The following is a 19970-nucleotide window of genomic DNA, read 5'->3' on the forward strand; positions in this document are numbered from 1 at the left end:
GCAAGTCGAATTGTCAGTGAGCTAATATGAATCCACCGAAAACACTTGACCTGACTGTGCCCCTTCCACACAACTGAACTGACTCTGTACAAGTAGAAGAGAAAACAAGGTGAAAAGTCTACAGTCATTCTCATGGCTCAGTGCTGCTGATAGCAATCTTTCAAATAAGAACATCTTTTGCTTTAGTCAGTTCAGAATTTGGTCCTAAACTAGTGGACATTTGACATTTTAACCCTTTGGTGATTTGACATTAAAGTTTAGTTTCACTAATCATAAAATAAACCATTATCTAAATGTTAATATATATATATATATATAAATATCCAAATGACCACATTTTATGACAGTTCATCTAATAATGGTTGATTCATTTCACTGAAGACAGAAGTCGCAGGTCTTTTTCACAGCGGACACGTTGACTTGTCTCACGGTTAGAAAAACTCAGATTACATTAACCATTTTAGGATCATAATTACATTATTTATGTTTTATAATTATGGTCATTTTTTTTATGTCAAAATGGCTTCTCTGAACAAAAAGTTGTCTACATACAACTGATAACTGTCGATGTTTCAGTCTGCTCCAAAATTATGGAGCGAGCGAGCGTTGAAAGAACAAATTCCGCGGTGTGTGGCGTGCTGCTGCTACGTAACAACAATACGATTACATTTGAATCGATGGTAAACCTGAAATCTAATCAGGGATTATGCCGACACTGAAGCAGTTTAACTGCACTTTCTTTTCCTTGAAAAACTCATACATGCATTTTATATCATATATTCTTTATTCTGCATATTCTGCAGGTTATTTCCTAGATATAGAGGAAGTCAATGGTAAATTATCTCTTTCACATTAAACCTACAGTTGTTCATGATATATTGTAAGAAGATAAAATGTATTAGTATTTGTCAGTGCTGTAGCTCTGCAGACAGGAACAACAGGTAGAATCACTAATCTTTAAAAAAAACTATAATTCCTATCATCGTCATAGAGGTTGACGGGGGGGCACAACACATTTATGGATCTATTTTCCTGCATAGTTTTCTAAAATCATTTCCCAAAAAATGTCAACAACATTGCAGTGTTGATTAGTAGCTAAGTCATCTTGCATTAAAGAATGAATGTGAATGTAAATGTAGAAATCACAGGACACATCTGATAACACATTTCTGAAATGTTTGACAGGTCAGAACTAGTGAGGTAACCAAAATAAAATGGACAAATGAAGCTTGAGCAATATCTCCTCCTGTCAATCATCTTCCCACGGAACAATAGCACGGCATGATGGGAGGCTCCAGTGCGGATAAACACGACTGTAATCCCGCTTCTCTCTCTCTCTCTCTCTCTCTCTCTCTTTCTCTCCACTCTGCTTGTCCTCAGCAATAAGCTGCACACGGGCCAGCCCGTACTTTACTAATACGATTAAGCAGCAGTGGGTGTGTGTGGTCACAAACTGAAGGCCCCTGTCTGCAAAACTCAATTTCTTTATGATAAATGCTGCAGCTTGCTCTGCCACAGAGTGCACTGAATGTCCAAAATAAAAAAGACAACATCCACAAAGGTCTGTCTGATTTAAATATAGAGAGAAACAGGCCATCTGCCTCTTAGTGTAGTGGAGCAGGGGGGATTAAATCCAGATTATGGCCGAGGCAAACCGTGTGTGTGTGTGTGTTTGCCTGTCATCAGTGTGTCCTTGGATCCATAGACAAGCAGCAGGTTAGCTTGAGAGCTACCACTGGATCTGACAGCTATAGGAAGCCAAAGCGGAGGGCGCCATAAAGGGGCAGCGTCGATACTTCCATCCAGAAAGCAGAGTAAACAGTCACAGAGTTCGAGATGGCTTTCTTGATCAAGAGCATGATTGGGAACCCCCTGTCAGGAATTGGCCTCGGTGGTGGAGGTGACAAAGAAGAGGAGGCCACCCCCACAGATCCAGCCAAAGCAGCGGGGATGACGCGCGAGGAGTATGAAGAGTACCAAAAACAGTTGGTGGAGGAGAAGTAAGTAAACAACAGGGACTGTAAAGCCCTTTATGAATTCATGTCATTGGTCTGTGGAAAACTGAATGGCTGCAGAATCTGACCTTGATGAGCTGCAATCCACTTTGTCAGTGTTTCATTTCCCCTGTTTTGCAACCACACTCCCATCCAACACCAATGAATTTGTTTGTATTTTTTGCATATGTCAGTTTTTTTGAGCTATGCAATGACTTTTTTTATACAATTTCTACATAATAATCCACTGAGACTAGAGGTCACGCAGGACCTGGATCAATAATCTCTCATAATCTGTCATCGGTTTCTGCATCACGAGCGGAGATGGGTAACATTTTGAGGGACTGTATAGTTTTAAAAACAATTCAATATTCAGTTGAAAACATGTGTTTAAAGGATTCCAGGTCTTTTCAATAAGAAGACAGATTTTTCAGTAAAAAAAATGCTCGATGTGATTAATGTGTGTTTAATCAATCCTGAATTCCATTTTGAAGAAATTCTGTAAATTGTGCGATTGTGCAAACGAGACAAATCTAAATTTGGTGAAACAGTAGATTTTAAAGCATCGAATTCAGTCCGCTTGTATTACATAACAGGATTAATCCAGCCTCTCCACTCTCATGTTTGGGGAATTAAAATGACAACACTCTCCATTATTGTAGATCTTTAGTATCGTATTCACATATTCACTCAACCGTGACTCCTGCAGACAAATCATTGTTGGAAAATAAAATACTTTTATTTATTTTTTCACAGAGACTAAGTATTTCTATGATCTGTAAGGCCATTTTAATGAATGTGTAGTTTACAGTTTGAAACCTCGGTGCAGTACTCAGTTGTTCGACTGGAGTTCAGATTGTGCCGTCTTGGCTTGATTTCAAATCTGCTCGACTCAGTCTGGTCTAATAATCCCATCTTTAATTGGCTGAGGGAAAGTATACGTGAATACTGCCATGAGAGAATACTATCTAATACAAAGTGCACGCAACCACATTGACATCAGAAAATGATGATGCCTTTGATGACTTCAGCATGTCATAATAATAATAATAAAATAATCATCACATAGTTTTTGATGGTGTTAGATTTTGCATATTCTGATGATATTGAGTTTATTGTTTAATACAGAACACTCAGTACACTCTCAGCATGTATCTTATACTCTGTAGGTATAAGTGAGGTTAACCAATAGTGACATATCCTCAGTGACACTTCATATTGAATATCTGAGGAAATAAAATAATAACCCCATAAAAATGAATGTTCTCCAAGATTATTTAATAAGGTTGCATATATATATATATATATATATATATATATATATATATATATATATATATTATACTTATTTTAACTAGAGATATCACTGAGGGTTGGGCCTTGTTTCACTGCAGTGGAGTGAAATTTTAAAGGTACAAATTACTGAATTATGCAAAATAAAAGAAAAAACTACAAAAACACAATAAATAAACACAACAAAAAGAAAAAAACATCATAAACTGAAAGGTTTGTGATCATGTGACCATGTTTGTGATCATGTGACCATGTTAGTGATCATATTTCAAATTGATCAAGAGTTTCCTTGTTCATTTATAAGTTGCTTTGTGTTTGAAGTGGTTTTAACACAAATTTTACAAAACACCATTTTTTTGTAGAAATTGTTGATGGAATCCCCCTCAAGTCAAAGCACTAATATACGCTAATGGTAAAAATACAACTTTACTTTCCATTAATTGAACCAGTGGGACGTATTGAGACCATATTGATTACTCATTTGATTACCTAGCTACTACATTTTGTGATATTGGAATATTACGATGTGCTTTGTGGAATCAGGTTTAGGTTTATTTTCATTCCGATGGATGGAGACACATGAAAGGTCAAACAGAATGAAACACTGCACAGAAGCTTTTTGTTCTATGAAAATCCAGATGTTGAAAACATGTTGTGCTGCTTCAACCAGTGACACACTGAACATGCAGAAACACAAAATCCCACCTGCAGCTAGCGAGCTCTCCAGAAAAGAGATTAACAGACATGATATTTTTTCAACATGGGATGTTGTTGTGACAGTGAATGTTACTGTACTAATAATATTGTTGTGTCTATTTCAGGATGGAGAGAGATGCAGATTTCTTACACAAGAAGGCAGAGAGGGCCACACTTAGGGTGTGTCTCAGAGACAAATACAGACTGCCAAAGGTAAGCAAAGGATTTACATTCCTGCCTTCTACTTAAATTCAGATTTTAAAATTCTGTTTAATATAGGAACACAAAGGTATCATGGTTGATCTTAAAGTAACACATCGCTTTGACCTCATGATGTATTTGATATTCATAAGCATTATATACAAAAGTGTTTTTTTGTGTTTAAGTGTTTTGTCAACACTTAAAACCTCTGATATAAAGACATAAGTTGCATTATTAGACATATTTAAATGATTATTATAACAGTGTTTTACAAAATACTACTTTTATACACCAGCCTCAGCTCACAGGTACACTGAGAGGGATTATCAGTAAACACTTCAATCAATATATTATATATATATATATATTCAATATATGGTTGTATAATTCTTATAAATGCCAAAAAACTGGATTTTAAAGTGAAATACTTGAATACGAGACACATGTTGCAGTTTCTGGAGAATTTCTTTAATGTATATATAGATTAGATTCTCCTTTTCTCCATTTGTTATTAAGGACTGATAAAAATATGAGTCAGCTCTTATTAAATGGCTCTTTCCTCCAGTGACTGGCAGGAAGAGCAGGTTCTGATGACCATGCGAAGCGACAAATAGCTGCTTCACAGTGAGCACAGGTTGCCTTTATCTAGCATGAGCACTTGGCAGCTGCAGCCTGGTCGACAGGAGGTGGAGGCCATGCCAGTAGATTAGTGACAAATACATTCAAAGCAGCGTCCCGGAAACGTCAGCCTATGTGTCCCATATTGCACCTGGAGTCTTAACAGGGCCAAATGCTGCTGAGCAGGTGTCCCTGGCTCATTAGGGAGCAACAGGCAGCGTGAACCGGCTTCAAGGAAGAACCACAACTACTTAGTGATTGTAACGTGAGCAGCTACATGATTTAAAAAGGAATCTTAAAGAGAAATAAGCTGTAATGGAAGGAGCGAATAAGGTATGATGTGTTTTTATCGAAGCATTTTAAAGATACTTATCTAGAACCTTATATGACATATATTAATCTGCTGATGCTGCCTCGTCTGTAATGAACTGTGTGTTTTAATGGGAAATTCAGTTTCTACAGGTTTTTATAATAACATGATTTTTATTGATGACCTTGGAGGCTTTTCTAACAGCCTCTTGCATCTGTAGTTCCATTCTCTGAAACAATGGGATCATTTCTTTTCACAGTTTGTCTTTCAAATTGAAACAACATATTTATGACGGGGACGATGGCAGGGAGCTATACATATAAATCTAATTATTTTCTGTAAAAGGTGTTTGTATTGCATGGCAGTTTGATAAAGGCCGACATACAAAGCCTGTCGGAGTCTTTGTTTGAGCTGGAATATACTTTTAAATGGATTTTTCCCTTCATAACAATAAAGCACCTAAAGGCATATTGTACTTTTAATTCTTTTATTTTAATCTTTGAAGGGTTGGGGACACACATAATATGAAATCAAGTGTGATTTAGAAAAAAACAACTATGAAGTGTATATTTATCCATATGTAGCTCATGTGTAGTGTGAGTAAACAGGAAGACGGTGTTGTCCGTCCACTGGCATTAGGGTCTCGTGCGACACAGTAGTAGATATCTTTAGACTATCGTTGGGATTCAGAGAGGAAAGGCTAAAGGCAGGTCCGAGATAATCCCACAGATTGAAGTTTAAAGTAGTCACAGTACAGTGCCTATTGCATGACTTTTCCACATATTAAGTGATTAGGTTTAGTTTGTTGGAAAGGTTTTAAATTGAGCATTTCAAGCACTTAGTGCAGAGAGAGGGAAGTCAAAGGTGACAGGAGGATCACAGAAATATTTGAAAAGGTAGAAAATGATTCAAATCTTTGTTAGGAATGAACAAAATGTATTTTATTTTAATGTTATGGATGTTTTATATTGACTTTTTTTAGGTTTATGTATAGTTTAGCTATGTGATAAGTCCTCTCATAAGCCACGGCTGGTGTATGAAGTGTCTGACAGGCCTGAGTGTGGCAGTGGAACCAGAAATGTTTTGAAAAGCAGGCAGCCAGGCAGAAAGTTAATCCTGTAAAAATCCTTTAAGTCAGCCTCTAGGTTGTTTACCTCTGCAAATAATAATTCATTCTGTTATCACCAGAGAAAACAAACAATGTCCTTCCTACACCTGAAAGTCTCATATTGTGTGACGTTGTTTAAACATTCAAATAATATTCAACTAAAAAGAAATATTTTACATATTTTGACATTTATAGATATAACTGAAATAACAATGCTTAAGAGAAAAAATAGATAGATGCATAATACATACTGTATTAAAAATGGTTTTCTTTTCTTTGTTTGGACAAATTGTGAACATGTATGAAATAGACATTTCCTTATTTTCAATATCTCTAATGTGTTTTCTGGCTGTTGCTTTCATCGTCCGCAGAGCGAGCAGGACGAGAACATGATCGAGATGGCCGGGGACGACGTGGATGTGCCCGAGGAGCTGCTCAAGATGGTGGACGAGGACGCCACGGAGGAGGAGGGCAAGGACTCCCTCATGGGCCAGATTCAAAACTTGCAGAACATGGACATGGACCAGCTGAAGGAGAAGGCCTCGGCCACCGTCACCGAGCTCAAGAGCAAAGCAGAGGAGAAGTGCTCCGTCATGTGAAGGGTCTGCATTTTCACTTTCCTGGAAAGTACAGACCAAACTTCAGTCAACATGTAGAATGCCAACAAAAAAATCCCGTTTATTATGAGCACTAAAATGGCAAAACATCTGTCTAAAATGAAAAAAATCTGCCTGGTCCCCTCAGGGTGAAATATTGCTACTTTTGCCAGTCTGCATCCTGGAAAATGGGGAAAGGGATATATTGTAAAAGTTTCCCAGTTACTTAATAATCAGCAACTATTTTAAATTATGTCCAAGGTGCCCCATGTCTCCCCTCTTTTCTTGGGTAAATAATATGCAAATAATGTGATTTTCCCTGAACGTCCATGCAAAGTAGTTCTTTTCACTTGTCTGTCACAGGTCACAGGTCACAGTACATTTCAAAATGTTTGTGACGTAATGTTCACTTTTCTTCTCTGTCTGCTTTTAACGGTTTTCCAGATAAATAAATAACAATATACGAAGAATTGCTTCCAACAAAAAAAATCTTATTTGAGGTCAAAACCAATCCTTTCTGTGTATTTCCACTGTCCTTTTGGTTGTCTAGGTTTTTTTGTATGTGGTGTGTGAAATAATTACGTTATTTAGATTGATTTTTTTTGTCTTTCAATATTATTTAAGAAGCAGACGTCTTGACCTGTTTACTGTTACTTTCTCTACATAAACACAACAGCAGTTCAGTGAGCCTGAAACATTTGCAGAGACATTTGCAGATATGCACAAATGGTAATATCAATACACGTATTCCATATATATATTTATTCCATAAAAATGTACATAAACACTGATGAAATACATGGAGGTACTTAAAACAGAGAAAACAAAATGTCATGTTCAAATAAAGATGTGTATCGAACACATATATATGTTTGTTTGATTATGTTTGTTTGTGTGGTGAAGCTTGAAAAACAATTCCACTGTATTGTTATACCCAGACTAGCCACCAGGGGAAGTTTGGTTTACTATAAATGTGCGCTAATTATAGCATTTCAATCCTGCTCCACTGGCACCAGGGTGTGTAACTACAGTTTCAGAACAAATTTAATTTACATCTTTTTCAAACGCACAAAATATTTCTGTGGTTTCAAAACTGTGTTGCATCCTGACAAACTTCAATTCCTGCAAATTTGTTGCATTTAGATATGTGAATGCAATATTTTACATGCACTCAAAAAGTGACATACAACTTCACACTGGTTCTTCAAATCAAACTAAAAATTCAGTTTAGCAATTTCTTCGAAAACAAAATTTTCTAGTTTCCTTCTGTACGATTATTATTGGTTCAACTCTCAATGATCTTAATCTTGGAAAAAGGTCACTTGCTATGATTATTTAATTTCATGTTGCTGCATGGTTCTTGTACGTGTGGAATTCACTAGCGGCTTCCAAAATGGTCAGCCAGGTAGAAATTCTTTTGTCCAAACATAAAACATACGAAGCTGATTAAACTGTGCGATAAAACCATCTACCTGATTCAAAAGCTTATGCTGGGAATGAAGAAATCAGTCTTAATTTAATTGGGCATTATCCAAACACTTGTTAGGGACGATTAGGCAGAACGAGGGGGGGGGGGGGGGCAGGAAGGAAGGAACCCTCAACATTTAGAGTTTCACATGAAGTCGAAACGACGGCTGTGGATTTGTAAAGTCTGGAGATTACCATCTAATAGGATCAGCACAGCCAAGGTTGTCAGCCTGTGCCCTCTCTCTCTCTCTCTCTCTCTCTCTAGATGGGGATATTAGTGGACGAAGCAAAGTCTGAAGTCCCGATATCTCATTCTTCTTTTTATCGGAAACTAAGCTAAGCTGCCAACTCTGCAAATTACACTAGTCTGTAATATTCATCTTCAAATATAAGGAACAAAAGGATGTAAATAGTCTCATACACTCAAGACGCATAGACTGAAAATATTCAAATGGAGGTAGCGCTGACAGAGGGTTTCTAACTAGCTGTAGATAAAAAAACGTATTAAAAATACAAATTATATTTCTAAATGAGCAATTATGTCTCTAAATGTAATATATAGTCAAAATAACTAGTTGGGTTGGTAAAAGTACTGGATGAATGGTTGAAATAACAGTTTAAGTTGAAGTATACAAGTAATTTAGCCTTTAGCTTATGCTAATGGTTGGACTGTTTGATTAACCATGACCAAAACATTGATAGTTCAACTAAACCAGAAACATATTGAAATGTGTGTTTATCATTAAAAGTGTTAACATCACATTAATGTGCAGCTTCAGATTCCATTTGATGGAAATCGATAGAAACTTATGTTGAAGGGTCTGGGGGCTGTTTGCTTGGGCCTGCATCATCCTTGAGTGGAGAATTATCGCTAAACTTTTATTAATAATCACATTTCGATTGTTATATTATTCTAAAGACTAACATACACTGTACTAATAATGAGATGTTAGACAGAGAGTTCATGGCTGCAGAGCTTCTCCTGGTCCAGAGACCAAGTGGCCTGAACAGAGCTCAGCATCCAGCACCTTCAGAGGTGCTGATAAGCCAGGCCTGATCATCTCTAATGCTCTTGTGGGGGAGCAAATCTGCACCCGGGGTCCCAAATCTTGTGCAACCCCCCCCCCCTGAATAATGAAGCCTGTTCTGGCTGTCAATAAATGTATAACATCTTTGGGGTAAAAGAATTCGGTTGAGGACATATAATGTAACTTTAATGTCCATTTAAAAGAAACATTGAGAAATAAACCTATTTACTTGAGTGTAAAATAAAAATTAATTATGTCTGCATTCTTTATAGAAAAGGGTTACAGCCTTTTTTATAAAGTCCAAAGATCATTTGTTAATATCTGTTTTATTTTTATCCCAAACAAGACATGGTGTGACATATAACCCCCCCCCCCCCCCCCCCGAAGAGAAATAAAACTGGATTATTTATGTGTCAAACAAACAAGATATAATGTGTTAATAGATAAGGTTGAGAGGTAGACGGGTGAATCTATCTCAACACACAGAGGGCAGAGCATTGGCCAGGGGCCCCTCTGATGTCGTTTTAAATAGTAGTTTCAAATTTAAGTGTAAAAAAATGTATATTCATTTAAACAAATTCCGGTTTATTGGGCCAAGCACAGTCGTCTCTATGGAAACATACATTTTGATGAACAAGCTTGTTCTGAAGAACAAAAAAGAAAACGGACTGCCATGTTAAAAAGTTTCACTGCTGAGGAGAGTGAGCAGAGAAAATGTTCAAACACGTTCTCATCTGGATTCAAAAAAACATTTGAAAACTGAAAAAAAATTTTTTACAGCTGATTATTTGAAATCGGTTTAAGAAACCTGCTCATGCATTTGCCACAAATCTTCATTAGAACAGATGAGCAGAGAACCTCTTTTTTCAAAGTATTGCCTCACAACTTTCTGCAGTTAATTAAAGCAGTGCTCAGTTAGCGCCCCCCCTCCCCTCCTCTCTCCGACAAACAAAGGATAAGGTCACCTTCTGTGATTAGGAAAACCTAAATAGTTTTAAGGGTTTTAACCCTTTTGAGTAAAATAATGTAATCCCCTTAAGTAGGATTACTATACTGCTGTCAATCTTTGTTTGCTGTTAAGTGGTTATAGTTATTGTTTGGGCTTTGTTACCCTGTTGGACTCAACACCTGTAAGAACTGGTTAACATAAAGTTTAAGTCTGGTTTAGGAATCATTAGCTTACAGTTTAATTGAATTAAAGAGACTATTAACGAGCACTTATATTCAATGTGAGTTAAGAGGTGTGATTTTTTTCTCCTTCAGTTCAATAAGACAAATAATTCTTCAACTAAATTAAATATCAATTCATTTTGGCAACAATATCTTGACGCTTTGATTAAATACTAAGCTGTCATCTTGCAATCCATGTCCTGAGCAGAAATCTTGTAATTATGATTTTGTTGTACCTTAATCTGTTTGCCTATAATCTTCCTCTTTTTTTGACAGACTGACATGACATGACATCTGGAGGAGTGGAAAGATGGTTTTAAGATTTATGTAAGAAGGTTTAGAGGCAGCATCCACTGACTGATGCACTTGAGATTGGGAGGAGTTATGGGAGGCTGCATGGTGCCATGGGCGCACAGTTACCCCTAAATCCAGCGGGGCCAAATCCCACGGGACGTCCTCTCTCTCTGACGTGCAGCGGGGGTTGCAGCGTGAGCAGGGGGTCGTGCAGCAGGCGCTACTTTAAAAGCCCCCTCTGAGGATGCTCCATAACCACATGCGCAAGGCGGCCTCGCTGGTGTGCGTACTGCGCGCGAGTTTCCCCAGCATCTCTCAGACTTCACATCTACAACTTTACCAAACAGGACAGAGCAGAAAGACTTGGAATTTGGATTTGGAGCGTGCGTAATTGTCACCATCTTTTAGACCTCACCGACCAATGTGGCTTCTTGGATCACCTGCCCAAGTCATGATGATGATGGATGAGCGCCTGTCTCCCTCCTCACGCTCGGTGCAGAGCCCGGGGAACAACCCGTCCACGGTCCACAGCATCGAGGCCATACTGGGATTTAAAGAGGACACCATCTTTCACAAGTCGGCCTCGTACAGCATGGCGGGAAAAGTTCTGGCCACGGACGCAGAGCGCACCGGGAGCGTCACGGTGACTCCGGGGAAGAAGAGTCATTACGCAGAAAGTTTTGACAGTAAGTGGATTCAGTTAAATGACAGAATCAAGATGATTTAAGAGCAGAAATACATATAGATGTTGTATTTTATGAAGGTTTAAAATCCTTAGATAAAATGGCACTTTTTGTTAGTTTCTCAAGAAAATGTTTTTTGGAACCAGGATTCATTTTCTAGATCTAAAACAAAATGTCTTCAGCAGATTTGAGTGGCAATAAAAATATCAGAGATTACATTAAAAAAGCAACATATAGAGCTGCTTTATTGGCTTTTTCCTTATATATTTCTGGATGTTTCCCTCCTCACTCTGGTTCGTGTCTCGGCAGCTGTGTGCGTCGCTGAAGCCTCGGTGTGTCCGGACTCACCGGACAGAGACGAAGGGAAACTGTCCGATGACGAGAACCCGAAGAAGAAGCATCGTCGGAACCGGACCACGTTCACCACCTTCCAGCTCCACGAACTGGAGCGAGCCTTCGAGAAGTCCCACTACCCCGACGTGTACAGCCGCGAGGAGCTGGCCATGAAGGTCAACCTGCCGGAGGTCCGAGTGCAGGTATGTCCCAGGAAATAAAGACACTTGTCCATCACACTTTTATTTTCCTCCATTTGTAGAATGTTACTGATCATGATAAACTTTATCTATACAGCACCTTTCAAAAGTTACAAGGTGCTTTTAAAGTTACAAATGAAAAATCGAGGGAAACTATAAAAAAGCAATCTGAAGATCATGATTGCTGCTTAAACACAGTGATAATAATTTTCACCATAAACAAAAACAATATTTTTTAATAAATAACAAAGATCTTCAAAAAAATCCAAAGTAACATCTTTATATAGGTTTTGTCTTTAGCTCAAAATTTAGTTTTGGGTTAAACTATTCAATTGTAAATTCATTAATTTGATTTTAGGAGAAGACTCTTACTTTGAGATTATATATCAATAAAAAACTTCAGAATTCTCTTTCTTATATCCCATTATTTACAAATACTTTAACCCTCCAGTCACTGAAATGCGTTAGTAAAGAAATTTTTTTATATTTTTTACTTCCATTTACAATTTGATACATGTAAATGCAGAAAAAGATTTTAACATCATATTTTCTCTTGGTTTGGTTCAGGTAAATAGAAAATGAGGCTTTTATCACAGAATCATTATTAAAAGAAATTGGAAAATTACGAGTTGAGTCACTGTCTTAAAATATTTCTGTCTGGTCAAATATGATTATTGATTATATCAAAATTTGAAGTAAAAAAGCTTGAATCTTCACTCATACATCTAACAATTTAATCCAAACATTCAAATAGTAGTAAGGTGTCACTCTTGTAATGTAAAGTGCCTCGAGATAATGTATGCAATGATTTGAATTTAAATACTTAAACACAATTATATATTTCAAATAAGATATCTTTACAGTCTTGAGATTTTTATGGTTACTGCCTGTGTTTTTTTTTAGCTGTGTTTCTTTTTCTCTCCTCTCTTTGTCTTTTAAATGACACTCTGATGGCTAAGCTGCTGCATACAGCTCCCTCCACAGGTTATAATGATTTGAAGTGCATTGAAAATAAAAATCCTCCTCTTTCTTTCAGGTGTGGTTCCAAAACCGACGGGCAAAGTGGCGTCGGCAGGAGAAGCTGGAGGTGAGCTCCATCAAGCTCCAGGACACCTCCTCCTCTCTGCTCTCCTTGGGCCGCTCCCCCACAGGCTCCCTGGGCTCTGGTCTGCAGCTGGACCCCTGGCTCTCCACCCCGATCACCACCTCCACCTCCCTGCAGTCCCTCCCGGGCTTCATCGGTGGCTCGCAGGGCCTCCCAGGCACTTACAACCCTTCTCCTCCCCCTTCTGTGCCCTCTTCCCTGCCGGCCTCCTTCCTCACCTGCCCGGCCCTGGCACACGGCCCTCACCTGCCCCACATCGGCTCTATGTGCCCCCCGCCACCGGTGTACCAGTGCTCTGCTGACCCAAGGAACTCCAGTATAGCCTCACTGAGGATGAAGGCGAAGGAACACATTCAGTCTATTGGCAAGACGTGGTGATGCTGAGTGGAGCTCAGAAATGGACATACATTTTTTGAAAACGTGACTTTATCCTCCTGATGAGGGAGTTGCAGTATTTGACATTTGAAAAAGTGAGAAGTGCAGTTTGACTTCTAGGATTAGACACATCCTACCCTGACCTTCTGCAAAGGTTTGAAACTATAACTGTACATTTACTGTGAATATATGGAGCTAAATCAGAGTTTTCTGTTTGGTTTTTCTTCTCCTTTTTATTCTCTGCAAATATTTTTTTTTAAGTTTTTACGTTCATTCAGAACACGTTCATTCCTACCCAGTGTCATGTCACCAATAGAACTGATAGAGATCCCATTTCTAGCCATCAGTATGTGTTTATTCCACTGTTGTAAATGGAGCACTCCTCATTTCCCTTTAGTTGGTTTTGGACTCACGTTTTTCAGTTTTCACCATGAAAGATTTATCGGATGTGAACATTGTCTTTATACAATAAACTCTGTGTGTAAAATCAACAAAGAAAATAATGACTAATCAAGTTGTTCCAGAACATTATTCACATTTCAGTGGTTTGTCAATTAATTCTTGAAATAAGTAGCAGAGGAGCATTTATGAGTGACTGATAAACCGATCTTACATGTTGGTAAAGATGTGTAGAGCTTCATGAACCACACTGGAGATTTAAGGCAACAGTGGATGGAAACTCAGCAGACATGGAAAATTATAAATATAGCCCCCCTAGTGGTGGATGACTGTCAGTATGCAAATCCAGTGATAAAGGAGAGCTTGTTGTTGTTTCTGGCTAAAATTTGTTTTAAAAAAAATCTTACCAAAAAGAATTTGCAAATGATTTGTGTAGATTCTTTGTGTACATCATTAAACTGCAGAATCTCAGCAGACATCAATATGAACAATTCTGAATCTAGCACCCTCTAGTGGTGAATGATAAGCAGGCTGGTGAAAAAAATGCTTTGTATATTAAATGAAAAACTAGTGACACTAGTGACTTGTTGGTGTTTTTGGCTGTGATTGTCTTTTAAATGATTATGTTTCTTACCTAAAATAATGTGTATCTGCTGTTAAAATCCATTCAACTTTGGCAGTAGGGGCTCAAGTAGGTTCACTGTGCCTTCTGCAAATACAATTTTGGATAAAAAAGAAAAGAATCACCTGAAATGTTGTATTATAAAGCTGCAAACCCACTTAACATTAAACATGAAAGTAAAGCAGCATATACTTGCAGCTCAGGGAACGTGTCTTCAACTCCCAGACTTCCTCTCTCTGTGTTTCAGAGAATGTGTTTGTCAACCCACTTATTTCATCCTCATTAGCTCCTGGGATTAGACTCGTAATGAGTGATGGGGTGAAAGTGGCTTGTACTTCTATTGTTTGCCAATCATCCATGAAAAATGAGGGAAGAGAACAGAAGAGAGAAAAAAAACTGTCCCTTGGCTTTAAGAAAAAGATGTGTGTAGCCAAATTGTTTCAATTAGCATTTCCTATTGTGTGAAAGCCCCGAGGGCTAATAACAGTCACCATCATCATCTATCCTACTGTCCTAAATGGGAGTTTTGTTACCTCCGATGGGAGGAAAGCAGCATCGAAGTTAATTGAATTGACCATAATCGCCTTCTCATGATCCATTCTTATTTGTAATTCTGATCATGTTAACCATTCATACTTTACCTTACTGGTAACGTGTAACATCGAAATGAAACATGCTTGTGCCATCTAGTGGTAAAAACACTGGAGTGAACAGGAGTATTACTTTTAGATAATAATGTTTGATAAATATAAGAAATCACTTCTTTTGGCAAAGCATGATGAGACGTCAACAATGCAGTTATCACAATGTTAAATTTATTTAGTTTTATTGGCTTATGTGACATATAGTTTTCAGGCCAGTCTGATGTCAAACTGCTGTATGATTTAGAAATTTGAAATCATTGATTAAAATAAACTTCCAGTAGGTTTCCACCATTTTCTCACAGCAGAAAAAAAAACAGTCAGTGTGGATGTGTGATTACAGTGTTTAGTAGGTGATGGTGGCTGCTTCTCAAACAGAATCCGTCTCTCCTTCAGGTGGAGTCGTTGCCTCGCAGTTTCAAAGCCAGAAGAAGCAGGTCTGACAGCTGCGATGAAATGGAGAAACACACACATTATTATCTTATTTCCAGAACACTTAAAGATCAATAAGGAGGTAAAGTCCACAGTCTGACCTCTCTGAGATATTTGTCTCTGTCCTCTTCTCTCCAGCCGATGTGCAGTCGGAGCAGCCGGTCTGTGGTTTGTGGCTTCATCTGGTTTTGGTTCTTCTGTTGTGTCAGAGCCTCCATCAGGGGCTCGAATCGGTCCAGCTCTGGGACTGTATCTGAGGGGGGGAGGTGGTCACTGTTGGGGTTCGTCCCCTGCACGTCAGCAGGCAGGCTCTCAATGCTCTTCTTACCCATCAAGTGACCTGGATGGTTGGATAAAGATGCATGAGGATTGATCCGTATATATTCTGATTAAACTTCATGTAGGCTAACCAGAATTATCTAACTTAGTATTAGTCTATAAGTGATCAGTCATACTATGATTGAACTGCATGTGGGCGAACAAGACTCATCTGTAATCACACTGTAATAGTAATAGTATTGTAGTGACAATATAAATACCCTCATTTCACCAGGTATTAAGGCTGGATGGTTGGAAAACTAATGCAGAGGCTTCAGTGAGGTTTCATATGAAACAGCTTTCCTGTCTGAAGGGGACACTTTTCTTAATTTAACTTAATTCATTGTTATTCAATTATTTTTATTTAACTATCGTTGTATTTTTCCTCTTCAATTAGCCAGTAACAGAAGCTGAGATAAAAGATTTCCATTTAAACAATGCAAAGGAAGTGTATTTTCAATATAATTACACTGATATGTTTTTTTTAAATAAACCAATATGTCTTATTCTATTCAAATCAATTTGACTTAAATCAATAATTTGTTATTCAGTTAAATCAATATGGCTTATCTCTTATGAAATCAATATGCCTTATTTTACTTTAATCAATAACTCATTATTCAGTTAAATCAATATGTCTGATTCCAATTTAATCAATTACTTGTTCCAATCAAATTCCAGTTCATGTTCCAGTGTATGTATAATTTCAATTAAATGTATGTCTTATATCAATTAAATCAATATGTCTCATATTAATTAAATCAATATGTCTAATTTCAATTAAATCAATTTGTCTAATTCCAATTAAATCAACATTTCCTCTCAGTGTATCTCCTGTGAAGCACTTGAAGTTGTTCTTACCTACAGCCCAGTGGTTGCCTCTTGGGTACATCTTCCCCACCACAGCAGCCGGACTCTCTGAGCTTTGCACCGAGCAGCCTGGTAAGGTGGCCAGAATAATGACAAGTGGCCACAGTCTGCAGGTCCATGGATAACCCCAGCTCACTCCGCCCATGTTACCAGAGGGGACCACAGATCAGATCTATAGACGACACCTGTATGGATCCTCAGCCTCGGGGAATCAGCTCGATGTAACTTCAGCAAACCTCCACCACAGTCCACTTAATGTTGTGTTTAATTGAGTGAAGAGCAGAGGAAGAGCAGAGGAGGAGGAGAGGAAGAGGAGAGGAAGAAGAAAGGGGCGTCGGTCCGAGCTGCGGACTTGTTGAAGTTGCACTCCCGGTGCCTGAGACAGAAAAGCACTAATGAGGAAAGTTCACAGACCCCCACCCCCCCTCCTCCTCCTCATCCAGATCCAGCTGCACGTCAGAAGCTGTCAGGACGAGAGGGAACATGAGACTGATGATCATCATCCATCAGCCTGTAATTATCACCACTGCTCTTTGCTGTTGTTTGTCCAGAGTTGGTCAGCGTCACGTCACCGTGATGGACGGCTCTAATCACTTCCGTTTCATCCGTCACAACAAGGATGTGCATGTGCAGGAGGAAGCTGGAAGATAACCAGTGATGACAGAGGAACTCGAATGAAAAGTATTGCTCGTGCAAAACGGCCACTCTCAAAATGTTTTTACATCCAGTGATCAAATGGTTTATGAGGCATTAAATCAAACTTCAGAAAAATAAGCTGTTTTACTGCACAACTGTGATAAGAACTATATCTTTGAGAAAAAGTGATTTGACGCGTGCATTGACTTTTTAGTTTACCTGTCCCCATCCACTAACATGGAGGAGGTAGAATATGTGATATATCCTGCAACCAGAGGGCGATAGAGATGATTTGGCTTCACTTTTGTGGGGGCAGTCACTTTGACAGTCATCTGCTAATAAAGAAGAATAAAAGATGTTGTCATGTGGTGTGGCTAGTTATAAAATGAGTGTGTTTCTGATGGATGAACATACCTCCAACATTTTTATATCTTTTCTTTAGCCTTTGAATCAAGGTGTAACTATGATGATTTCAAATTAAAACAAAGTAGTTGTAAAATCTCTATCTGCAAACTAAGCAGATTGAAGTACAGCTGTGAGATAGTAAAGTAAAAAGTGTTGGATCTGCCACCGACATGGAGAGGAGTAGTAAAGCAGCAATCAAGTAAATGTTACTAAAGTACTATAAATATAGTTATTGTCTACACTGACTTAACAAATCAGTGTTGAATCCAAACATCTGTGTTGCTTCTATTTGTTTTATTTTGAAACATTCTGTGAAATTCCCCGTGCTATTGTGAATAAAATGCAATTTCCCAAACATCCCCTTGTTTTCAGAGCTATGGAAATGACGCAGAATTTTAAAAAATAAACACAAGTCAAACAAGATGCCACGAATGACGATGAGGAATATTTCTGCTGCAGACAAATATTTGGCAATGCATAATACTTGTTGTGCGTGGTCCACATAATTTATCGGCACAGCTTATTAAAGTGTATTGAACCCTCTGGAAAGGTCAACAGTGTGAATTAAACGTCCCTTAAAAAACAAAGCAAACCCACGTTGGTGCCTTGTGGGAAATTCTCATACTTGACTGATCCCTTTCATTACAGTATTGACACACAGATTGGAATAACAATAGATGAGGACAGATAAGGAGTCCATGCGCTCTGTGTCCGTGTGCGTTTGCAGGTGTATAGTAACATTTTGTGTTGAAAAGGTTAAAGGTTTCCTGTGGGCATTATCCACTCACACACCCCGGCAGGATATTAGAGAGTATGTTGGGCTCAGAACGTATCATATCCCCGTCCGAGGCTGACCTTAACCAAACAGGGTGAGTCACCACATGGTCAAAGGGCAGCGACAGGTACAGAACTCACAGAGCGATGCCATCTGGAGTATTTGTTGTTTTGTGTTTATGTGAGGCAACAAGATCCTGCACATGATCGTGCACCAAGATAATGTTCTGAGAAACATAAATGCAAAATTCTCTGTGAGGTTATTTCCTAAAATTGTTGCTAATAAAGAGGTTTAAAATTGTTCGTACCCATATCTGAGTTATTAAAATTAAAAATGAACTGCTCTGGTATAATATTTACTTTACTTATGAAAAACCATTGAGTATATCTTTAAAAATGTCAAAGGTACTGCATAATTGAAGGTATCCACTTGCCAAATACTGAGATGCCAAAGAGTTTTTATTCTTCTAAGTACTCACGAGGGCTTTGAAGGTTTTTTTGATATATGTGCTGAAGAACCTGCTGTTCTCCATACAATGTTCTCTGCTCTGTGTAACTTCAATCTAAGTAAAACGGAAGAATAAAGACAAGTTTTGTATCCAGTTTTACTCTTAATATTCCATTTCGTGATAGAGACACTAGGTGGCACTGTGGGGTGAATTACGGAAAGACTCAATGTGTTCTATAATGATTCCAGTGCTGTGATGATAATAACTTTTTAGAGTTTAATCTATTTTCAAAACATGATGAAAAATATGTAGATTATAGATTAAAGACTATATATTTCATTTAGAATTGATCATTTATTTATAATTTATTGATAATAAATTGCGTTATTGTCATTTGCTACACACGTCTTTTGTACATTAGCACACTATGTTCTTTACTGTTATAAGTTTCCTTGGGGTAATTTAACCATTACAGATGAACAATAATTCTAATGATAAAAACATTTCTATGAGTGAGCAGGGAAAATAACATCCTGTCCATTTCCTATTCATACCATTCATTTTCTCCAAATGTCACACAATACACTAAGTGCTCTGACTGCAGGGTCATGACTGTAATGATTCTGGTTTGATGAAAGTAAAAATGAGTCAATTAAAGGAGGCCTTTTAGCCAGAATGTGTCAATTACAATGGGCAGTTTTTCATAATGAGATCTCTGCTGTCACTGCTCCGACCAGGGGCCTCCGAGGTGGTGGCTGGATTTAAAGAAACAAGTAATTATAGTTTCATGTTGCCACACTGGAGACTGAAAGAGAAAGATATAATGTCTGAATGATTCATCCTTGGTTTACAAGTCAACTCAATGCAAGTTCAAGGTTTAATATTTCAAAATGCTGTTTTCCTCTTTAATTTGCTTTACAGTCCTGTAAACCATCTTATTTGTCACGATCTGA

General features: G+C 38.0%; 3 protein-coding genes across 8 annotated transcripts in view; 2 read left to right on the forward strand and 1 right to left on the reverse strand.

Moving 5' to 3' along the window:
• Positions 1-1688: 1688 nt before the first annotated feature.
• On the forward strand, positions 1689-6988 carry cplx4a (complexin 4a). The gene is made up of 3 exons (XM_020081913.2): positions 1689-2000; positions 4109-4196; positions 6592-6988. Exons 1-3 carry the CDS (start codon positions 1837-1839, stop codon positions 6817-6819), a joined length of 480 nt encoding a protein of 159 aa, XP_019937472.1. The 5' UTR covers positions 1689-1836; the 3' UTR covers positions 6820-6988.
• A 3810-nt stretch (positions 6989-10798) lies between these two features.
• rx3 (retinal homeobox gene 3) lies at positions 10799-14295 on the forward strand. The gene is made up of 3 exons (XM_020081837.2): positions 10799-11461; positions 11768-11994; positions 13028-14295. Exons 1-3 carry the CDS (start codon positions 11197-11199, stop codon positions 13472-13474), a joined length of 939 nt encoding a protein of 312 aa, XP_019937396.2. The 5' UTR covers positions 10799-11196; the 3' UTR covers positions 13475-14295.
• Positions 14296-15285: 990 nt separating this feature from the next.
• Positions 15286-19970, reverse strand: part of grp (gastrin-releasing peptide) — a 33988-nt gene continuing 29303 nt past the window's right edge. The window contains exons 3-7 of one of the 6 annotated variants that reach the window (XM_069513648.1): positions 17627-17721; positions 17278-17393; positions 16745-17129; positions 15667-15905; positions 15286-15579 (exon numbers count right to left, since the gene is read on the reverse strand). In XM_069513648.1, the coding sequence (XP_069369749.1) occupies positions 15526-15579; positions 15667-15905; positions 16745-16898 (447 nt within the window). In that variant the 5' untranslated portion in view covers positions 16899-17129; positions 17278-17393; positions 17627-17721 and the 3' untranslated portion in view covers positions 15286-15525. Of the gene's footprint in view, positions 15580-15666; positions 15906-16744; positions 17130-17277; positions 17394-17608; positions 17725-19970 lie in introns of all 6 variants that reach the window. The other 5 variants (XM_069513649.1, XM_069513646.1, XM_069513647.1 and 2 more) reach the window with 5 other exon arrangements.

The sequence above is a fragment of the Paralichthys olivaceus genome, chromosome 18, assembly GCF_024713975.1.
Source record: "Paralichthys olivaceus isolate ysfri-2021 chromosome 18, ASM2471397v2, whole genome shotgun sequence".
In the NCBI taxonomy this organism is placed as follows: domain Eukaryota; kingdom Metazoa; phylum Chordata; class Actinopteri; order Pleuronectiformes; family Paralichthyidae; genus Paralichthys; species Paralichthys olivaceus.

Bases quoted from the DNA above. Each gene is read 5' to 3' on its own strand.
- cplx4a (XM_020081913.2), top strand. From the start codon at position 1,837: ATGGCTTTCTTGATCAAGAGCATGATTGGGAACCCCCTGTCAGGAATT. The intron at 2,001-4,108 runs GTAAGTAAACAA...TGTCTATTTCAG, and splicing joins AAACAGTTGGTGGAGGAGAA to GATGGAGAGAGATGCAGATT. The intron at 4,197-6,591 runs GTAAGCAAAGGA...CATCGTCCGCAG, and splicing joins ACAAATACAGACTGCCAAAG to AGCGAGCAGGACGAGAACAT.
- rx3 (XM_020081837.2), top strand. From the start codon at position 11,197: ATGTGGCTTCTTGGATCACCTGCCCAAGTCATGATGATGATGGATGAG. The intron at 11,462-11,767 runs GTAAGTGGATTC...GTGTCTCGGCAG, and splicing joins TTACGCAGAAAGTTTTGACA to CTGTGTGCGTCGCTGAAGCC. The intron at 11,995-13,027 runs GTATGTCCCAGG...TCTTTCTTTCAG, and splicing joins TGCCGGAGGTCCGAGTGCAG to GTGTGGTTCCAAAACCGACG.